At 38.5% G+C, this 19,076-nt stretch overlaps 1 protein-coding gene across 2 annotated transcripts in view; it reads left to right on the top strand.

Annotated features, from left to right (window-relative positions):
* The window catches only part of GPR107 (G protein-coupled receptor 107), a 104,875-nt gene that overhangs the window by 64,407 nt on the left and 21,392 nt on the right, over positions 1-19,076 (top strand). For both annotated transcript variants that reach the window (XM_043981440.1, XM_043981441.1), the window contains 3 exons: positions 10,856-10,905; positions 12,992-13,075; positions 15,147-15,268. In XM_043981440.1, the coding sequence (XP_043837375.1) occupies positions 10,856-10,905; positions 12,992-13,075; positions 15,147-15,268 (256 nt within the window). The remainder of the gene's footprint in view (positions 1-10,855; positions 10,906-12,991; positions 13,076-15,146; positions 15,269-19,076) is intronic.

Genomic DNA, 19,076 nt, shown 5'->3' with positions numbered 1-19,076 from the left:
TTTTTACACCTTGTATCTCACCAGTGACACTGGCCTCCTTGCTGTTCCTCAGACAAGACAATATGTCTCTCAGCTCTGGGCATTTTCACTCATGATTGTCATTCTCTCACACCTGTACTGCTTTCCCCTCCTCATTTCTGCTTCCCTGGCTTCCCTGGCTTTTTTCAAATCCCGGCTAAAATTTTACCTTCTACAGGGAGTCTTCAGTGGACCCCCTCTCAAGGGTAATACCTTCCCTCTGTTGATTACCTCCAGTTTATCCTCTATGTAGCATATTTGTACATGGTTGTTTATATTTTGTCTCCTCCATTAGACTGTGAGCTAACTCTGGGCAGGGGCTATCTTTTGTCTTTTTGTATCCCCAGCATTTGTGTGTTACTACCTGACTCATAGATGGTGCTTAATAAATGCTTGTTGACTGACTGACTGAAGGCAAATTTACTCCAAGGTGGAAGTTACTTTTCCTGGTCTTACTAGTTGTAACTGCACTTAGATTTCCTTGTCACACAGGCTTACTTCTGTGATGCTCCAGTGAGACTTAAACTTACTGCATCCTAGTTGCCCTGCTTCCACTATTTACAGGCTATTATTACCCTAGAGCCTGGAATAATAATAGCCTCTAAATCCTGTAAAATCCTCTTCTCATCCACATTTCATTACCTTGTAAGAGTGGATTGATAACATATGCCATACATTCATTCAATAAGCAGTTTCTCTTCTACTGGTCATTCATTTTACTCTGCCATTGGTGAGGAATCTAAGTCCTTTCAGGAGATATTTTGTCATTTAGCTTCTAGATAACCTTCAGAAGTATTAAGTAGATTGAGACTGGCTAACCCCTAGGTTTTATGGATTGAGTGGAGTTTTTTTTAAGCTGTTGCAGTATTCTGAAAGAAGTCCACATGTCCACCAAACTGTATTCATTATGTACTATTTTCTTACATCTGAAAAGCATCTATTATGTAATAAGCCCTTGAATTTAGCATGGTTGTGATGATGATATAACAAGAATAGAAACTGAATCAAAGACGGCTTGATCCTTTTTTTCTTTGGCTACTGTCACTGTGGAGCTGACTACAGACTTATGTGCCCAGATGCTAGTGGCTATTTGCAATTCCCATTAGATCTGAGGCATGCATGCCAGAGAACTGTTTTATTTCAGTATGTTCCTATCAGTGACCACAGTGAAAAAGTATTTGTGGGAATGAAGGAAAGGATATTTGTTTGCCTCATGGCCATGACCCATCTTGCTTGGATAAGAAAATATCCCCTACTTTTACTGATTTTGCTATTGTTTTTGTTTGTTTTTAAAATCAATATTGCTATCTTTTCTTTTTACATCACCTACATGTACCCTTGTATCCTTTCCCTCCCTTTCCCAGAGAACCATCCCTTATTACCTAGAATTTTAAAAAGAGAGAGAACAAATATTCAGCAACATTAATCAATACATGGAGAAAAATCTAACCTTATTTACATTGTTCCACACTCATGGAGACTCACCTCCGGGCAGGGGGAGGGGAGGAGGAAGGAGGGATGTCTTCTCATGTGTTTTCAGGGACTAAGCTTGGGTCTTTATAATTTTGCAACATTCTGTTTTTATTGTTTTATGATGGTTATTATTTCCATTTATGTTGTTTTCATTGTGTCCAAACACAATGCCTGACTTTGCATCAGTTCATATAAATCTTTCCATGCTTTTATGTATTCATTATGTTCATAGTTTCTCACAGAACGGTAACATTCCATTACTTTCATGTACCATACTCTGTTTAGTCGTTCCTTAGTTGTTGAATATCCTTAGTTCCAGGTCTTTGCTACCACAGAAAATAGTGCTGCTATAAAGGTTCTAGTGTCTAAGGTGCCTTTTCTAACACTTTTTTGGGAAACTAACCTTAGGCTATGAATCTTCCTATCATTGAAATTCAGGGTGATTATGAGGATCAAATGAGATAATATTTATAACAAGTGCTTAGCATGGTGCTTGGCACACAGTAAGTGCTATGGAAATGCTTATTTCCTTCCCTTGTGTGGATAAGAAGGCACTAATATGTTCTGGGTACATCTGTGGCTTAAAGCCTTACCTACTTAGGGCTTAGTACACTGTTACTCCTTTTCAGATCTTTATCTCTTTGTTTCTTCTGATTTATTCTTGCTGTCCTTTCCACTTTTATTAGGGAAAGACTCCTATCTGTAGATTAAAAAAAATCTGGATTTATATTACTACTCTGAGATGTTCGTTCACCTCCTCGCTTGTGAATTTCTTTTCTTTGGGTGAATCAGGTGCTTGGCTCTTCTTACCCCAGGTTTTCTAGCACGTCTCTGGATGATAAATGCCTGTCTGAGCTAATATTTATAGTAGTCCTTTCCCTACATTTGATTGAGAACCTAGTTGCAATCACAGCTTTGTCAAACCTGCATCATCACTCACTTTTCAAGTAGAAGTGAAACAATTGATTCTATTGACCCTGAAGATTATTGGGAATGTTAGTCTCTTCTAAGTAAACTTTAGACACTGGCACAGAAACTTTAAGAAGGGAGGGAGGTTTTTGTGAAGTGCAACAGAAAAAATATATTAATATTCCAGTCATATTTGGATCCTGCTCTGGAGGCTTTACAAAAGACAGAATGATGCATATTGGAGTGTAGGAAAAACCTCCAGTGTTTTATGTTTCTCATATTTTCTCTCTTATTTCCTTCAGTGTTGTGTTATAATATAAAGATTCCTTTATTTTGCTTAATATGGAGCAGGAAAAAATTTCTTAACTGCAGACTTTGGTTCTCCTCGTAAATGTGTGAGTGTTCTTTGAAACTTGGTGCAGTCTGGTCACGAATGGCTAGCTTTTTCCTAAGGCACTGCAGCATGTCATAGTCAGCATTGCCACTGAACAAAATACATTAGGACCATAGCTTCCCAGGCATTGTTCTTTATGTGCAGTGGAATGAGCATTCAAGGAAAAGAGCCTCACGCTCTTCCTGACCCCTCTGGAAATTTTTCACATTATTCTGATTTACCATATCTAGACCTCACTAACTTTTTACAACTCAAAACAATGTTTTTCTGATTTTTAAAATTTTTCATACCTTGGATGCTCTGATCATAGACCTCTACCTTAAAATCAACAGAAACAGGCAAAACAAACAGATACAAGGATCACATTTGACTGCATATACAACAGTCTGCTCCTGTAGTCCACCACCTCTCTAGTGAGAAGTGTGTTTCATCAGTTGTCTGGATCCAAAATTAAATTGGTTTGGGGTTTTTTAAGGTGTTTTTGTGTTTATCATTGTAGTCATCATATATATTATTTTCTTGGTTCTCCTTTTTTCACTGCACTGATTGATAATAAATCTCCCAGTGTTTCTCTGAATTCCTCACATTTGTCATTTTTATGTCACAATAATCTTTTACATTCATATACTGCACTTGGTTCAACCATTCCCCAATTACTTTATGACCAGAAAGAACGCTGTTACCAACATTTTCATATGTATGGGAATTTTATTTCTCTCATTTTATTGATTGGAGGATATGCGCAGTAAACTCACTGACTTTGAATTCATAGGGTGACGAATAACACTTAAGCAACTCAGATGCTATCTTGTAGACCTAGACCCTGCTTAAATAGATTTTTTTTAAAGCAAGACCATTTTCTCACTATGCCAGTGTTAGGAAAGCACCACTTATTATCTCTTTTGAAGCACAAGCTTGAATGGCTTGACCTTAAGTTGCTAAAAGAATAGGTGTCAGATCCAGACCTATAGTCATAAGTTCTTGATCCTGTTATTATTCTGTAGTTTCTAGATTGGAGCAAAAAATATAATAGATTCCGGTTTTGTTATTTATCCATTTGTACTCATTCCCTAGGCTAGTGTATGTAAGCTGTAAGTTGATTTACTTTTGCCTAAGCTGCTGTTATTAACTAGCCCTTCTTATTCAATTAACATAAGTATTTAGGGATGGTCAGATTTATTCATCAAAGAAAGTTTTGTTGGTTGTTGTCCAGGTTATGCCTGCAGAATCTGACCTTTTTCATTTTCAAGTATGTTGTTGAATTATACATAAGGAAAGCAAAGTAAAGAAGATATATGGAAACTCGGATCACAACTTAGGATGGAATATTTGACTGACACAGCTCACAGGGTTGCAGAGGCTTGCCATAGACTAACTGGAGATGTAGAAGGAAATGGTCAGGTGCTGAATCTAAGAATATTGTAGGGCCAGTAAGACAGACCATTATTTGAAGGTCTTTGCTAGAGAAATTTTAGAGGGTAAGGTAAGGAAAGGTTTAACTCTGCCATTACTGACAGAATTTTACAGAAAGAGATTGTTTTAAAAGAGCATAACAGGGGCGGCTAGGTGGTGCAGTGGATAAAGCACCGGCCCTGGATTCAGGAGTTCCTGAGTTCAAATCCGGCCTCAGACACTTTACACTTACTAGCTGTGTGACCTTGGGCAAGTTACTTAAGCCCCATTGCCCTGCCAAAAGAAAAAAAGAAAGAAAGAAAGGAGAGAAAAAAAAAAAGAGCATAACAACTTTACCACTGGCACAAGTACTTTAAAAAAACTTCATAATGATGAGATTTTCAAGAATTATAGTGTCTCTGTTTTCCATTCATCAGTGGGTCAGTAGTATTTTGTCATGTTCAACTCTTCATATCCCCATTTTGGGGTTTTCTTGTCCAAAATACTGGAGTGGTTTGCCAATTCTTTCTCAGCTCATTTTACAGATGAGGAACTTAGGCAAACCAGGGTTAAATGACTTGCCCAGGGTCACACAGTTAAGTGTCTGAGTCTGAGGACAGATTTACATTTAGGAAGATGAGTATTCTTGATTCTGAAGCCATTGTTCTATCCACTGTCACCTAGCTGCTCTAAATAGCTTTAGAAGGGATCACACATGAGTTGTCCCTTCTCCCATTGGTAAAGTTCCTTCCAGAGCTTGCATTTTGGTGATTGCCCAAGTTGGTCCATCCCCCTCCCCCATGCTTCTGACTCACTGGAATTAGCCACTGGGTCCTTGCTCAGGTTCACTCCCCTTTAATTAGCCCCTGTTAATTCCCCTTTACAATTCTTTCTTCCACAGCTCTCATTTCTTTTCCAGTTTTTTTCCCCTCTGATACTTTCATATCATTGATGAAAACATTTTAAACTCTTAACTTTTTAACTCTTGCTTTTAGGAATCCTTTTTTTTTTTTTTTTTTGCAGGGCAATTAGGGTTAAGTGACTTGCCCTGGGTCACACAGCTAGTAAGTGTCAAGTGTGTCTGAGGTCATATTTGAACTCAGGTCCTCCTGAATCCAGGGCTGGTGCTTTATTCACTGCGCCACCTAGCTACCCCGTTCTTCTAGGAATTCTAATTGAATTTGTGCCTCGGCTGTATTTTGAGGCTTTCCTTGTTGATGCTTTGTTTTGGAGTCAAGAGTCATTCTTCTGGGTTTGTGTCTTGAGTATTTCATTGATCATAATATTTTTTTAAATAATGGAATTCTTTTTTTCCAAAATTTTGCTCATTCTTTTCAGCCTGCCCTTTGTCTTCCTATCAGTGTTAGGGCTGGGCTCTCTTCACTTCTGGAGGGAGGGTATGTGCTGATCCTGCTGCTGCTTTCATGAATTCTTTTTTTCCAAAATTTTGCTCATTCTTTTAGCCTGCCCTTTGTCTTCCTATCAGTGTTAGGGCTGGGCTCTCTTCACTTCTGGAGGGAGGGTATGTGCTGATCCTGCTGCTGCTTTCATGTATATTTGTTGTTCCAGGATCTATAACTGAGGCTGGAAACTGGCAAACTTATAGTACTTTCATAGTGGTGAGGTCCAGAGCAAAATCTGATTGTTGCTCCTTGGTCTGAGCTCTGCAAGTTTGAGGTGGGTTTGGGTCTGAACAATAGTAGATTGCTGCTAGATTCATTCACTGTCAGCTCTAGAAAGCTAAACCACTGACTCACTGGATAGTTCTTCTCTGTGTACATTGTGGTTTCTATTTATTACATATCTGACTTGAATCCTTTGAGGGCTCTTTGAGTACCTTTGGTTTAAAAGGAAATTATCTAGTTGTTAGGAGACCTTGTGGAAACCGATGTACAAAAGCTTTGCTTAACTATGAGCAAAGAGCACTACCATTTTCTAAAAACTGGAATGATGTCTTTTCCAAGATGAGAAAATATTTATTAACATCAGTCAGTTGATTCAAGTTTGCATTCAATCTTTCTCTAATTCTTTCCTTTTTGGTTATTTTCAATCTATCCTCATCACCTTCTGGGTTTGAATGAAGATTCCATTTGAAGCAATACCTATAGAGAAAAAAGAGGAGGGAAGGGATGAAGAGAGGAATATAGTGCCGAGTATACCTTAGACCTTGGTGGTCTTTCCTTAGATCCAAGGAAGAACTTATATGGAATCTCTTCCTTTTTTACCATCCTCCCTGTCCCCCAGCAGCCAGAGATGCTTTTTGTTTTTGTGTACCATATGAATCATTGAGTATTCATTTCTTAAAATAAATAGATGATGATGACTGAGCACTAATAGTTTTGTGTTTTGAGTAGAATGTTGGGTTGCATCCTACCCCTAGGGTTCGAACTTTGCTAATTCCTTCATTATTTATTTAGTCATTCTGTAAGTATTTAGGAAACTCATCAGGGAAAGAAAGGAAACTGCCTCTGTCTAGGAAATTAGGGAAAGCCCCTCACCTTGTCAGCACACCCAGGCAGAGCATGGAATGAGAAGAGAGAGAACCACAGAGAAATGATCACTTATAGATGCGTATTTGTGCTTCAGGTCGGCCAAGGCACTGACCCTTTAAACAAGGGTCTGAAGAGGTGGTGGCTTTGGGTAAGATCCCTTGGAAGTAAGGTGAGGTGCTTGTGCTCGGCCTCACATTTTTGAGGTTCGGTGGTGGCTGTTGTGGTTTTTAAATAGTACAGGAAAAATTGTATATATGGCCTCAAATGTTTGAGCTGAAAGGAAACGTTGGTCCAGGCCATGCCCTCATCTTACAGAAAAGGAATTTAAGGCCCCAGGAGGCAGTGTCAGGCTATGTCAGAACCAGAATGAGAATCCATTTATGACTTAAGACTTACTTACTTTCCCTTTCTTGGAGTAGGCCCAGAAATAGCAATCATCTCCCCCTTCCCTTCTCTCCCCCTTCCCTTCTTTCCCCCTTCCCTTCTCTCCCCCGTCCCTTCTCCCCTAATTAACAATCCCTTTGGCACCCAGCTTTAGTCTTTTCAAAAGAGTCATTTAGGAAGCAATGCTTTGTAGCTCCAGTGAAATCCTCTTGTGAGGAATAGCATTCTGAAGCTCAGGATTCCAGCCCTCTGGTGGCTACATCACTGACTCATTGCAGAGCCCTGGGGAAATGTCACACACCACCGAGCTAGGAGGAGGAGCCCTCTGTTTTCCCTTCCTACCAGTGACACATCATCTTCTGTTGCCTGCCCAACATCCTGACTCATTATGTGCCAGTCAGAGCTGTTGGCACCCATAGTGCCATGCTTCCTGTGGACTACCCAGTGCTCTGAATGTCTCCAGTTTATGACTTTTTTCTATTTACTTTCATAAGCCTGAATTTCAAGCCAGGTTTGACAGCTACTGTTATACCATAGGAACACAGAATTTACACCTGAAAGGGACCTGATCAAACCCTCTCCTTTTTTTTTTGTTTTTTGTTTTTTGTTTTTGCAGGGCAATTGGGGTTAAGTGACTTGCCCAGGGTCACACAGCTAGTAAGTGTTAAGTGTCTGAGGCTGGATTTGAACTCAGGTACTCCTGAATCCAAGGCCAGTGCTCTATCCACTGCACCACCTAGCTGCCCCAAACCCTCTCCTTTTTAATATAAGGAAACTACTATGGTCCAGAGAGGTTGAGGTTTCTTCTCCAAAGTCACATGTGTAGTAAGTGTCAACCCTGGGCCCCAACCAGCCTTCTGGTGCTTTTTCCATGGCATGCCACAGTCTCACTAACCTACATAACCATTCCATCAAATAACCACTTTAACACTTCATCTTCCACTTAGAAGTTTGCAACTAAAATCTCAGAAAGTGACACAAGATCCTATTACTTGCTGTGACTGCAAGTAGCAACCACTTTTCAATTACACCTACTACCTGACTGATTAGTAAAGGCATTTTCTCCTCTATATCCAGAAGAAATACATTTCTTTTTTTTTTTTTTAAGGCAATGGGGGTTAAGTGACTTGCCCATGGTCACACAGCTAGTAAGTGTCAAGTGTCTGAGGCCGGATTTGAACTCAGGTACTCCTGAATCCAGGGCCGGTGCTTTAACCACTGCACTATCTAGCTGCCCCCAGAAATACATTTCTTAGAAACAAAACCCAGTTTATCTAGAATGTCATAACTTACCCTTTGAAATGGCATGGCTCTTGTTTAAATTGACTTGCCTTAATTGACACATGTGTCTGAATTTTTCCCAATACATGTCCATAGAGGTTCACAGACTGCTTGCCTTCAGACGATTTCCTAGTTATGAGAACAATTGACATAACCCTTTCATGTGCCATAATGAAGACACTGGTCTGGACAAGGAAAGAGATGAGGGTAGGGGCTAGGATTGCTTTTCCATTAAAGCAAAATTCTGCTTTTAATTCTCCCTCCAACAGGATAGCAATAATGATTCCCAGTATAGTTTTATGAAACGAATCTATTGTACATGGAAAGTACTTCAGTATCCAAGCATAATAAATAAGTGACACTTATGTGTGAAGTAGCATTTTCTTTAAGTGAAGCCAGCCAAGATACATACAGGTCTCATTTGTCATATTTCTCAGACAAGCAAGATGGAACAGGAAAAATGTAAGCATTTAAAAATGGACGAATTGCTGTTCCTTGTCTCTTATTCACCAAGCAAAAGGAAAATAGGTGCAGTGTATTGTTTTCTTAGGATGGAGGGGAGGATGTTAACTATTCCTTTGTCCTCCTGACATTCTAAATATTGAAGTGTTATTTTTCTGCTATAAAACAAAAAAGACTAAATGATAGTTCATAAATACTCATAGGTATTAAATGATAGGAGAACCAGAAAAGTTTTTTTAAAACCCCCAACAGATTCTAAAGGTAAAGAGTAGTGAAGAGAGCCTTTGTCGGTGAATGTACTGTAGTAGTTTTCATAAAAACAGATGTTCATAGGTGTGTCCTTTTGTTCATATCTGTTCCCCAGACACCCCTCTTCCTTGTCTGAACTTCCTTATTACTGTTGAGGGCCAGCATCATTTTCCCAGTTACCCAGACTCAGAATCTCAGTGTCACCTAGACTTCTCACTCTTATTCTACCTGTTCAATCCATTGTCAGATCTTGTTTCTACCTTTACAACATGTTTCATACACATCTTCTCTCCACCCATGTAGTCCTTAACCACCTCTTACCTGGACTATTACAATAGACTTCTGATTGGTCTCCCAATCAGTCTCAAGTGTCTCCCCACTCCAAGCCATCCTCCACTCAGCTGCCAAAGTTATCTTCCTAAAGTCCAAGGCTGACCATATTAAACAAACCCCTATTATCAGTAAACTATATAGAGTGTGTGTGTGTGTGTGTGTGTGTGTGTGTGTGTGTGTGTGTGTGTGTGTGTGTGTGTACACACGCGCAATTTTTTGAATGATGTTTTCTCCATTAGATAAATGCTTGCTGGTTGTCTTTTAACTCACATCCTACCCTCTGCAGGAGACCTCTTCTGGTACTCCAAGCTTCTAGTGCCTTCTCTTTTCAGATTACCTTCTACTTACTCTATATTTTATGGTACTAATTACATGTCCTTTCCCCAATTAAAACATAAACTCCTTGAGGACAAGGGAGTATTTGTATCCCAGTACTTTAGCATACTGCTGAGCACGTAGTAGGTACTTAATAAATGCTTGTTGTTGTTGCTTTGCAATTCATCCCTTAGGCAGTTATCAGGTAGATAACTTCATCAATTCATCCAGACATTCAAACCTGTTTTTGAATTTACTGCAAGTTGTTAATAACCATGTTAAGAGTAAATTTCTCTGGAGCAGCTAGGTGGCACAGTGGATAGAGTACCGGCCCTGGATTCAGGAGGACCTGAGTTCAAATCCAGCCTCAGACACTTAACACTTAGTAGCTGTGTGACCCTAGACAAGTCACTTAACTTCTATTGCCTCACCAAAAAAAAAAAAGTAAATTTCTCCTTTAGTTTGATTGCCCAGCACTAATCATCAGACATAGAAGGAATAAGAAGGAAAAAATTCCTTTCTTCACCACCGTCACATGCTTAAATTGAGGCAATAATTGAATGTTACTAATCAGAATTAATTTACTTATTACAGTAAGATTTATGAGGAATGAATTGCCAAGCTAGAAGAAGTCAGTGTACCCTATTTGGTGTTCAATATTTTATAATGAGAGGTGAAGATAAGAAAGTTTGGTGTCTTGGTTGATCTTTGATCCTGATTTTGGCAGGACTTAGAAAACTAACAGGCAATGTGCTTTAAAAGAGCTATCACAATTGAGCAGTGAAAAAGGATCACAGTGAAAACCTAATTGAATTCTGTAAAAGGCACAGATGTGGTTAATTGAAATCACCACCTCAGTTATGATAGTCTTCCAAATGGTATATTTGGGCCAGTTTGAGACAGTTCAATTCTGTAAGCAGAATTTGGATCTCAAGTACTTTGCTCCCCCTAGATTCCCTTTACCTTCATGATACTTACTTGTACCATGCAGTGTCGAATGAGCAGAACACCTGGGATGGATGATTTTTACATGGCAACGTTGATCTGCACTAGACTGAACTCTCTTTTCAAAGAGGGTGATTGCAACTACCTGATTGTAACTTGCTATAAAATAAAATAACGATCCTTTTCCTTTGTTCCCATCTCTCCACAGCTGCCATTAACTTAGCAAAGCTGAAACTATTCAGACATTACTACGTATTGGTGAGTAAGAAATCTTAGATCTAAAAATGAGGACCAAGTCTGGAGAACAAAAGTACTATATGTCTTTTAGGTGGGCCTTAAATGTCTACTGATATGTTTGATTTTTTAAAAACCATGAAATATTACTGAGTCTATACACCCTTAAACTTTCACTTTCATTTTTAATGAAATTAAACTAACATTTTTCTTTTTTATTGGATAAAATAGCAAATACCTGTCACTTGTCATTAAAAGTAGAATATCATCAATCAGTATATCAAGTGCCTACTCTGTCATGTGCTGTGAACATGAATTGGGGATACAGAAACAAAAATGAGACAGTCGCTGCTCTCAAGAGGCTTACTAGCTGTGTGACCCTGGGCAAGTCACTTAACCCCCATTGCCCCATAAAAAATAAATAAATAAAAAAAAATAAAAAAATAAAAAATATAAAGACAGTAATAGCATAGTGAAAATACATAGAAAATAAACACAAGATAATTGGGGGGGGATGATGAAAAACAGTAGCATCAGAGATAAGGAAAGGCCTCATGTAGAAGGGGGCATTTGAGTTGAGCTTGTAAGGAGACAAGGGATTCTGAGATGCAGAGGTGAGGAGGAAGTGCCTTCTGGACAAGAAACAGCCCGTGCAAAGCCATGAAGGCTGAAGACCGAATGCTTTTTCTCTAGATTTCACAGTGCAGTTATAAAATGAATTTTCCTCTCTGGTGAAGGACTTTCATTCTTTGAGAATAGAAAAACTATTTGTAGCAGGATTTTTTTTTTTAGTCTTGAAAACAAGATAACAGATGAGAAATGTTTCTTAATTATAGCGTTACAAATAGAGCTTGCTAGAAGTCATTCAGTTCACAAATTTTTCCTAAAAAGATGAAATTCCAGACCCTTTGAGGGGGTGGCAGGCAAGAGCCTTCTAGAATTGGTCTACTCACTCTGAAAGAAGTGTTTCAGGAATCTTTCTATCACACCATCTGTGACTTTGGCATTGTCAGCAGCTTCAGATAGTTCACTTTCCTGAGCAAATGTTAGAGTTGTAAACAGCAAAGATGGCAAGGGTGGATGAACCATCAACCAATTATCTGTATTTGTTATTTCAAAAACCAAGTATAGAGATTAAATATTTCTCCTCTTGAGCCAAGAAAAGGAGTCATTGTAGGACCATCTCTAAATATGTGTGTATTAAGAGTTTAACTTCAGATTGCAAAGTCAGTGGTATTTCCCCTAAACTTTGTGAAACTGGAACATTTGATAACAGGTTTATTCCCAGTGAGATTTGATGATTGTGTCAGGCATTGTGGTTAAATCTGTATTGCAGTAAGGTGTTGTTGTTGTTGTTGTTGTTGTTTTCGTGAGGCAGTTGGGGTTAAGTGATTTGCCTAGGGTCACACAGCTAGTAAGTGTAAAGTGTCTAAGGTCGGATTTGAACTCAGGTCCTCCTGACTCCAGGGCCGGTGCTCTATCCACTGCTCCACCTATCTGCCCAGTAAGGTATTGTTTTAAGTGTTCTAGAGTGGCGTCTCAAGGCTCTCCTCTATCTGCAAGGGAGAGAATTTAGTATTGTAGCCTCCTCCGAATGTGTCCCTCGTATATGTGGAGCATCAGTATGTTTAACCAGGAATGTGAGGATATGAACATTTGGACTCTGTGTGGCATTGTTTTCTCTTGTCATTGCTGAAAAATCAGTACAAAGATATCTCTAAGCCCAGGAGTTGAAATGTATCTTTTGGGGACTGAAACCAAAGAAGGCATTATTTTCTGCTGAATAGAGAGAAGGGGGTATATTTGAATGAAATGGCACAGGGATCATTTTAGAATTCAAATTGGCCATACTCAGAATGTTTTGTACTCTTCTCTAGTTGCACCAAGATGATCACTTGTATTGTCTAGAGATAATGAAGGAATCGTTTCAAGTGTAACTGCCACAAAATCAATTCTTTTCTTTACCCTCTCACCCATATTTATTAACTGACATTATAAGCCTAAAGTGATATGCTCCAAATAGATTTCTATAGTTTTATATGTAGTTGAGTAGAAGAGAATGATGGCATGAATATAATGTTGATTTTATTTATTTTCCCTTTCCCTGTAGATTGTCTGTTATATTTATTTCACAAGGATCATTGCAATTCTCCTCAAACTTGCTGTTCCATTCCAGTGGAAATGGCTCTACCAGGTATGCAGTTGTCAGGAAGAAGTATATCGATCAGACTTCTGAGTAATTAAAGTAAATGAGTGTAAAGGCACCCCACCCCCCTCCAAAAAGAAAATCAGTTATAACTCTATGCCATTATCTCATTACCTGCAGGTAAATTGCTAAGTCCTTCTTTTTCTTATTATCTTCAATTAAAAATCTTCTTTTGTCCATGGAAGATGCTGGATCACATGGAAAATCTGAAAGTAATTGCATTATTGATTTTACTTTTAAGTTTATAAAGATTTTGGCTGGGGGAGGGGGAGATTGAGGCAGAGAAAGAAAACCTAGCATGTGCCCTCTATGATTAAAGTTCCTCCCCCAATGTATTAAAATGACTTCCCTTTTATTCATGGATTCATTTACATAAAGTAGCCTCAATCCTTTGCTCCCACCAGTTCTAGTTTCTTTTTTTTTTTTTAATTTAAATCTATATTGGATCCACATCCAGAAAAAAGAACTGTGGATTCTGAATGCAGATTGAACCATACTTTTTCTACTTTTTGGCTGTTTTTTTTTCTTTTTTTTTCTTTTTTGAGGTTTTCCCCTTGTGTTCTGATTCTTCTTTCACAATATGACTAATGCAGAAATATGTTTAATGTGATTGTACATATATAACCTATATCAGATTGCTTTCTGTCATGGGAAAGGAGGAGGGAAGGGAGGGTGAGAGAAAAATTTGGAACTAAAAATCCTATGAAAACAAATGTTAAACTATCTCTACATGTACTGGAAAATAATAAACTACTTTTATGATTTAAAAAAAAAGAATATTGGTGGGAATTGGAAGGCAGACCTGTGTTTCACTAATTTGAGGAACTCTTGGTATGGAAATTCCCTGCACCAGTGCACAGCTGCAGTTCCTCTATAACTTAGTCTTAGAGATTTGCTTGGAGCTGAGAAGTTAATTGATTTGTCCTTCGTTGTACAGCATATAGCTAGTATGGGTCAAAGGAGGAACTTGAATTCAGGTCTTCTGGATGTCAGATCCAACCCTCTATCTGCTATTGCTGCACTGCCTCTCATTATAGTATAAAGTATAAATGTAATGTATAGGATAATTCGTAAAGGACCTTCTCACTTTGAGAAAGCTACACTAGACTTATTGTTAGGAAACCTGGGTTCAAAGCTTAGTTTTAACACTATACTCTCTATATAACCCAGTTATTAATCTTGTCAGATTTGTTTCCCTGCCTCTCAAATGAAGATACGAGAAGTAAGCTAACTATTTGGAGTTGCCAAACAATTTTGAGGATGATTTATTTTCCTTAAAAAAGTATGCCTCGATGCTGATTGAACCACATTATTTCTTTTGTTTTGGGTGCTGTTGTTTTTTTTTTCTATTTTGAGGTTTTGCATCACTGCTCTGATTCTTTCTCTTGTAACAGGATTAATGCAGAAATAGGATTAATGTTATTATGTGTATATATATATGTGTGTGTGTATATATATATCTATATGTATATGTATAGAGATATATAGATATAACCTATATCAGATTACCTGCTGTCTAGGGGAGGGGGGGAGGGAGGGGAGGGAGGGAGGGAGAAAAATCTGAAATTGTAAAGCATGTATAAACAAAAGTTGAGAACTATCTTTACATGTAACGGAAAAAATAAAATACCTCATACATTAAAAAAAAAAAAAGTATGCCTCGGGGGCAGCTAGGTGGCGCAGTGGATAAAGCACTGGCCCTGGATTCAGAAGGACCTGAGTTCAAAGCCAGCCTCAGATACTTGACACTTACTAGCTGTGTGACCCTGGGCAAGTCACTTAACCCCCATTGCCCCACCAAAACCAAAAAAAAAAGTATGCCTCATGTTCATGTTTAAAGTAAGTGCTTCTAAATTCATCTTCTTGGTATAGTACTAAAAGTTAAAGTTTTGGTGAAACGACCCAATAAAAACTCTATGACCAGTGAACTTTGAGTCTAATGGGAGAGTACAGACTAACTGTGGGAGAAGGCATTGTGTATGTTACTTTGTTTAATTCCATTTCTGTTCCAAGTATAGTTTTGCTGATTCCTTTCTGGGGGGTTTCTTTTATTTTTCAGCTACTGGATGAAATGGCAACTCTGGTGTTCTTTGTTTTAACTGGCTACAAATTCCGCCCAGCATCTGATAACCCTTATCTGCAACTGTCTCAGGAAGATGATGATTTGGAAATGGAATCTGTGTAAGGAATCTCTATCCTCTTCTCTAAAAAAATCTTTGTTTTCCAATTTTTCTTTGTCCACTTCAGTCCTCAGTGGATAAAAATACCGTGGATAGGCCAAGTTAACCTGTTTAGGTGCTCCAGAGGTAAATTTCCTCTACATTTGACAGAAAGAAATAGACGTTCAAACTGTCTATCAAGCATTGCACAATTTATTCAGGAAAAAATAGAGTTTGCCACTCTTTTAAGAATGGTTAACATGCTTAGGCTAGTAGTTTCCTTTTAGTAATTAATGTAATATGTTTCTGATGACAGGACTTGGGATGCTTCTGTTTTTAAGAGCTGTTTGTATTAAATCTGCTAATCTTGCTTATTTACAAATATCATTTGTCATTATGGAGTTAGGTCACCTTTCCTAGTTAATGCATTGGCTTTAATTTCATATTAGTGTTAAAGTGAGCCTTTCTGTTTAATATAGCAAGTAGCTTTTTAGATCTTTCATTTCAGAATGGAAAAATTGTATTTCTTGAGGGATTCTGAACTGAATTCCAGTTTGTAGTATTTTAAAAAGGGAAGAGGTCCTGGCAGTCTTTAATGAAGCAAAAGGTGCATCAGATGGAATGTAATCCATACTTGCATGATGTTTGCTGGGTCTTGGTTGATTTGTGGATTTGTAAGGGGGGTTAGCCAGAAGGCAGCCATATTTATATTCCCTTTTATTTTACTTGTCAGATCAACAAGCATTTATTATGTGTTTTCTATGTGCCAGAAGTTTTTTGCATGCAATGCTGGAAGCATTTTGACTTTTTGCACTTTTAAGTGATGAGAAACAGCCCATGCATGATTATATGTAATCCAAAGGATTACAATAAGTGATGACTCCCTTTATATTTATTACCACTACCAGAAAAATAATTCAAAGGGTGTTGTTCTCTACTCATGGGTCAGTAATACCGCCCTCTTCAAAGAACAACCATTTTTCTCTCCCTTGATTCTGAATGAACCAGCAGTGAAAAGAAGCAAGTAAGACAGTAACAGGAAATATATTTGCAGAATTAGCAAAATCCTCATAAGTGACTTTCCTGTTAAGGACCCACAAACTAGAGTCAATTTAATAAGCAGTAGCATCTGCAATCCACCATGCTGACAGAATTTCAATTAGACCATATCTCTGTGGCAACATATGATACATTTTCAGTTTGCAGCTTCAACTTGAATATGAGAGGGGAAAAGTGCTTGAGTAGAGTTGAGAAATGGGATCACGGGGGCTTTTTATTCCACATGCCTTGTTACTCACTGAATAATAGTGCTAGAAAAAACATCTACTGCTTATAAGTTTCTTAATTCATGTATGATAAAACTTGAGCTTCTTGAAGACATCCTTGTATCTTTCAACATGGGCAGCTAGGTGGTCCAGTGGGTAGAGCACTGGATTTAAAGTTGGGAGGACCTGAGTTCAAATGTGACCTCAGATACTTAATAGCTGTGTGACCCTGGGCAAGCCACTTAACCCAAATTGCCTTAAACATTCAGGACCATCTCCAGTAGTCCTGATCTATATCTTGCTACTGGACCCAGATGGCTGGTGACCATGCACAGCCCTTCCTCACTTAAATCCAATTCACTGCAATTCATGACATCGCCCTGATGTCGTGGTCCTCTTTGAGAATAAAGGACAAATTACAATACAATCTTTCAACATGTTGAGTTTAGTTTGTTTCCCTCTGTTTGCCACTTTTTAATGGGTAGATGTATAGATATAATAATAGATACTTTAGAAGGAGATATGGGGGCAGCTAGGTGGCGCAGTGGATGAAGCACCGGCCCTGGATTCAGGAGTACCTGAGTTCAAATCCGACCTCAGACACTTGACACTTACTAGCTGTGTGACCCTGGGCAAGTCACTTAACCCCCATTGCCCCGCAAAAAAAAAAAAAAAAGGAGATATGAGCATTTATGTAATATATTGGTGCAAGGGCATCAATGGTCAGAATGCTAAACTGTGATTGGACAGAGAGGAGGATTAGTGTGAGTTAATATGGTTGGGCAAATTCACAAGTGATATGAATAGGAAAATTCTGAGAAACATGAACTCAGATGTATTTGAGTCATCATTTGTATTCATGGTGTCTCAGTTTATACTCTAGATAAAATGAGAGTAATAGTACTTACCACTAGAGTTATTCTGCTAAGTCATTTTAAATGACTTCTGTAAACTATTCAGAAATTAATTATTTGACTACTCTTGACCAGTCTTAGTAAGTTTTTGCCTTTCAATGCCCTAAGGCCTTTTCTTGCTTGGGATTCTTAGCTATCTGGATTTGAATTTAGCATGTTCCAAGGGTTCACCTCACCTGGGAGAAGACAAGGCACACAGGAGCTTTGATATAGTGATCTTATTTACTCACTCCAACATAGACAGCATTCTCTGCATCTAAGAAGTAAGTGAGAATCTCTCCAGTATAAAAAAGATCCTTGATACTGTAACTGCATGGTTATGCTACTTTAGGGTAGGTGTTGCCACCAAGGAAACTACTAAATGTATATATGTGCATATACATACACTCCCTGCTTGATGAGGTGGGGGGAAAGGGGGAATTTTGGTACCATATTTTTTTTTTAGTGAGGCAATTGGGGTTAAGTGACTTGCCCAGGGTCACACAGCTAGTAAGTGTTAAGTGTCTGAGGTCGGATTTGAACTCAGGTCCTCCTGACTCCAGGGCAGGTGCTCTATCCACTGTGCCGCCTAGCTGCCCCAGTACCATGTCTTATAAAAATGCAGTCTGTGAAAAGGAGAACAGTTGTCTGTCCCTAGATGCACCTTTATAGTTTGCATTTAACGAGACTGAAGAGCCTTAAATAAGAAAAGAATTCAGCTGCCTCCAATAAATAAATAAATAGGAAAAGAATTATTGATCTGGGGAAGTTCTCCCAGAGTTGCTAAGAATTCCTTTGTTGAAAGAATTCTATGCATTTATTAGAGATGGCATAGCAGAAAAGGCCTGAATTTAGGTTCAGATTATCAGTGCAATCTATATTCATCTGAAAGGGACTGAAAAGACTAAATATAAACTTTCTCTGAAGGAGAAGCAACCCAGAACTATTATTTCCCTTTTCTGGTTAGGAAAATGTCCTTTCCAGATGACTCCTGTCTTAATCTCCTAGAGATAAGTCAAGCCAGAAGCATCCAGAGCTTCATCTTCTAAAAGGGCTTGAGGTCAATTCAATTCAAGTAATACTTTGATCTAGTAAAAACCGACTAGATGCAGAGCTCTGAGGATTCAAAGATTTCAAAATTACCTCATCCCTACCATTTAAACACTGATGTTTTCTTGAGGGCATACATGGACACAGGGAAATATAAGGTAAGGTGGGATGTGGGAGAAGCAAAGGATACAGGTGATTCTAAATGCTCTAAGAAACTTTGAGAAGAAAGAAAGCACTTTCATCTGAAAAGAATAAGGAAAGGGGTATGAACTGAGGCAAAAGTCTGTTCGTGTGACTGAGGGAATTAGAATACCAAGTGGTGAGTGGGAATTGAGTGAACCACACTGATTCCATCTAGTGACTGTGTCAACAGTGCCAAAGCTGACGGAAGCAACTGGTCCTGATTTGTTATGCAGTTGGCACGCATTGCTTAACAAGTTGATATACTTGGGATTCCTTAGGCATTTCATCTTTTTCCCACCATGTCACCTATGCAGGACAAGTCAAAAGAGAAGAATGTATCTTAGTTATGAGAGAAGGTCCTAGGTAAATACCCAGAGATAAGACATAATAGTCCATTTTGGCTAATATAGAGCACCCCATTAAATGAGAACTAAAAACA

Source organism: Dromiciops gliroides, chromosome 2, assembly GCF_019393635.1.
Source record: "Dromiciops gliroides isolate mDroGli1 chromosome 2, mDroGli1.pri, whole genome shotgun sequence".
Taxonomy (NCBI): domain Eukaryota; kingdom Metazoa; phylum Chordata; class Mammalia; order Microbiotheria; family Microbiotheriidae; genus Dromiciops; species Dromiciops gliroides.
This window is presented reverse-complemented; position numbering and strand designations above follow the sequence as displayed.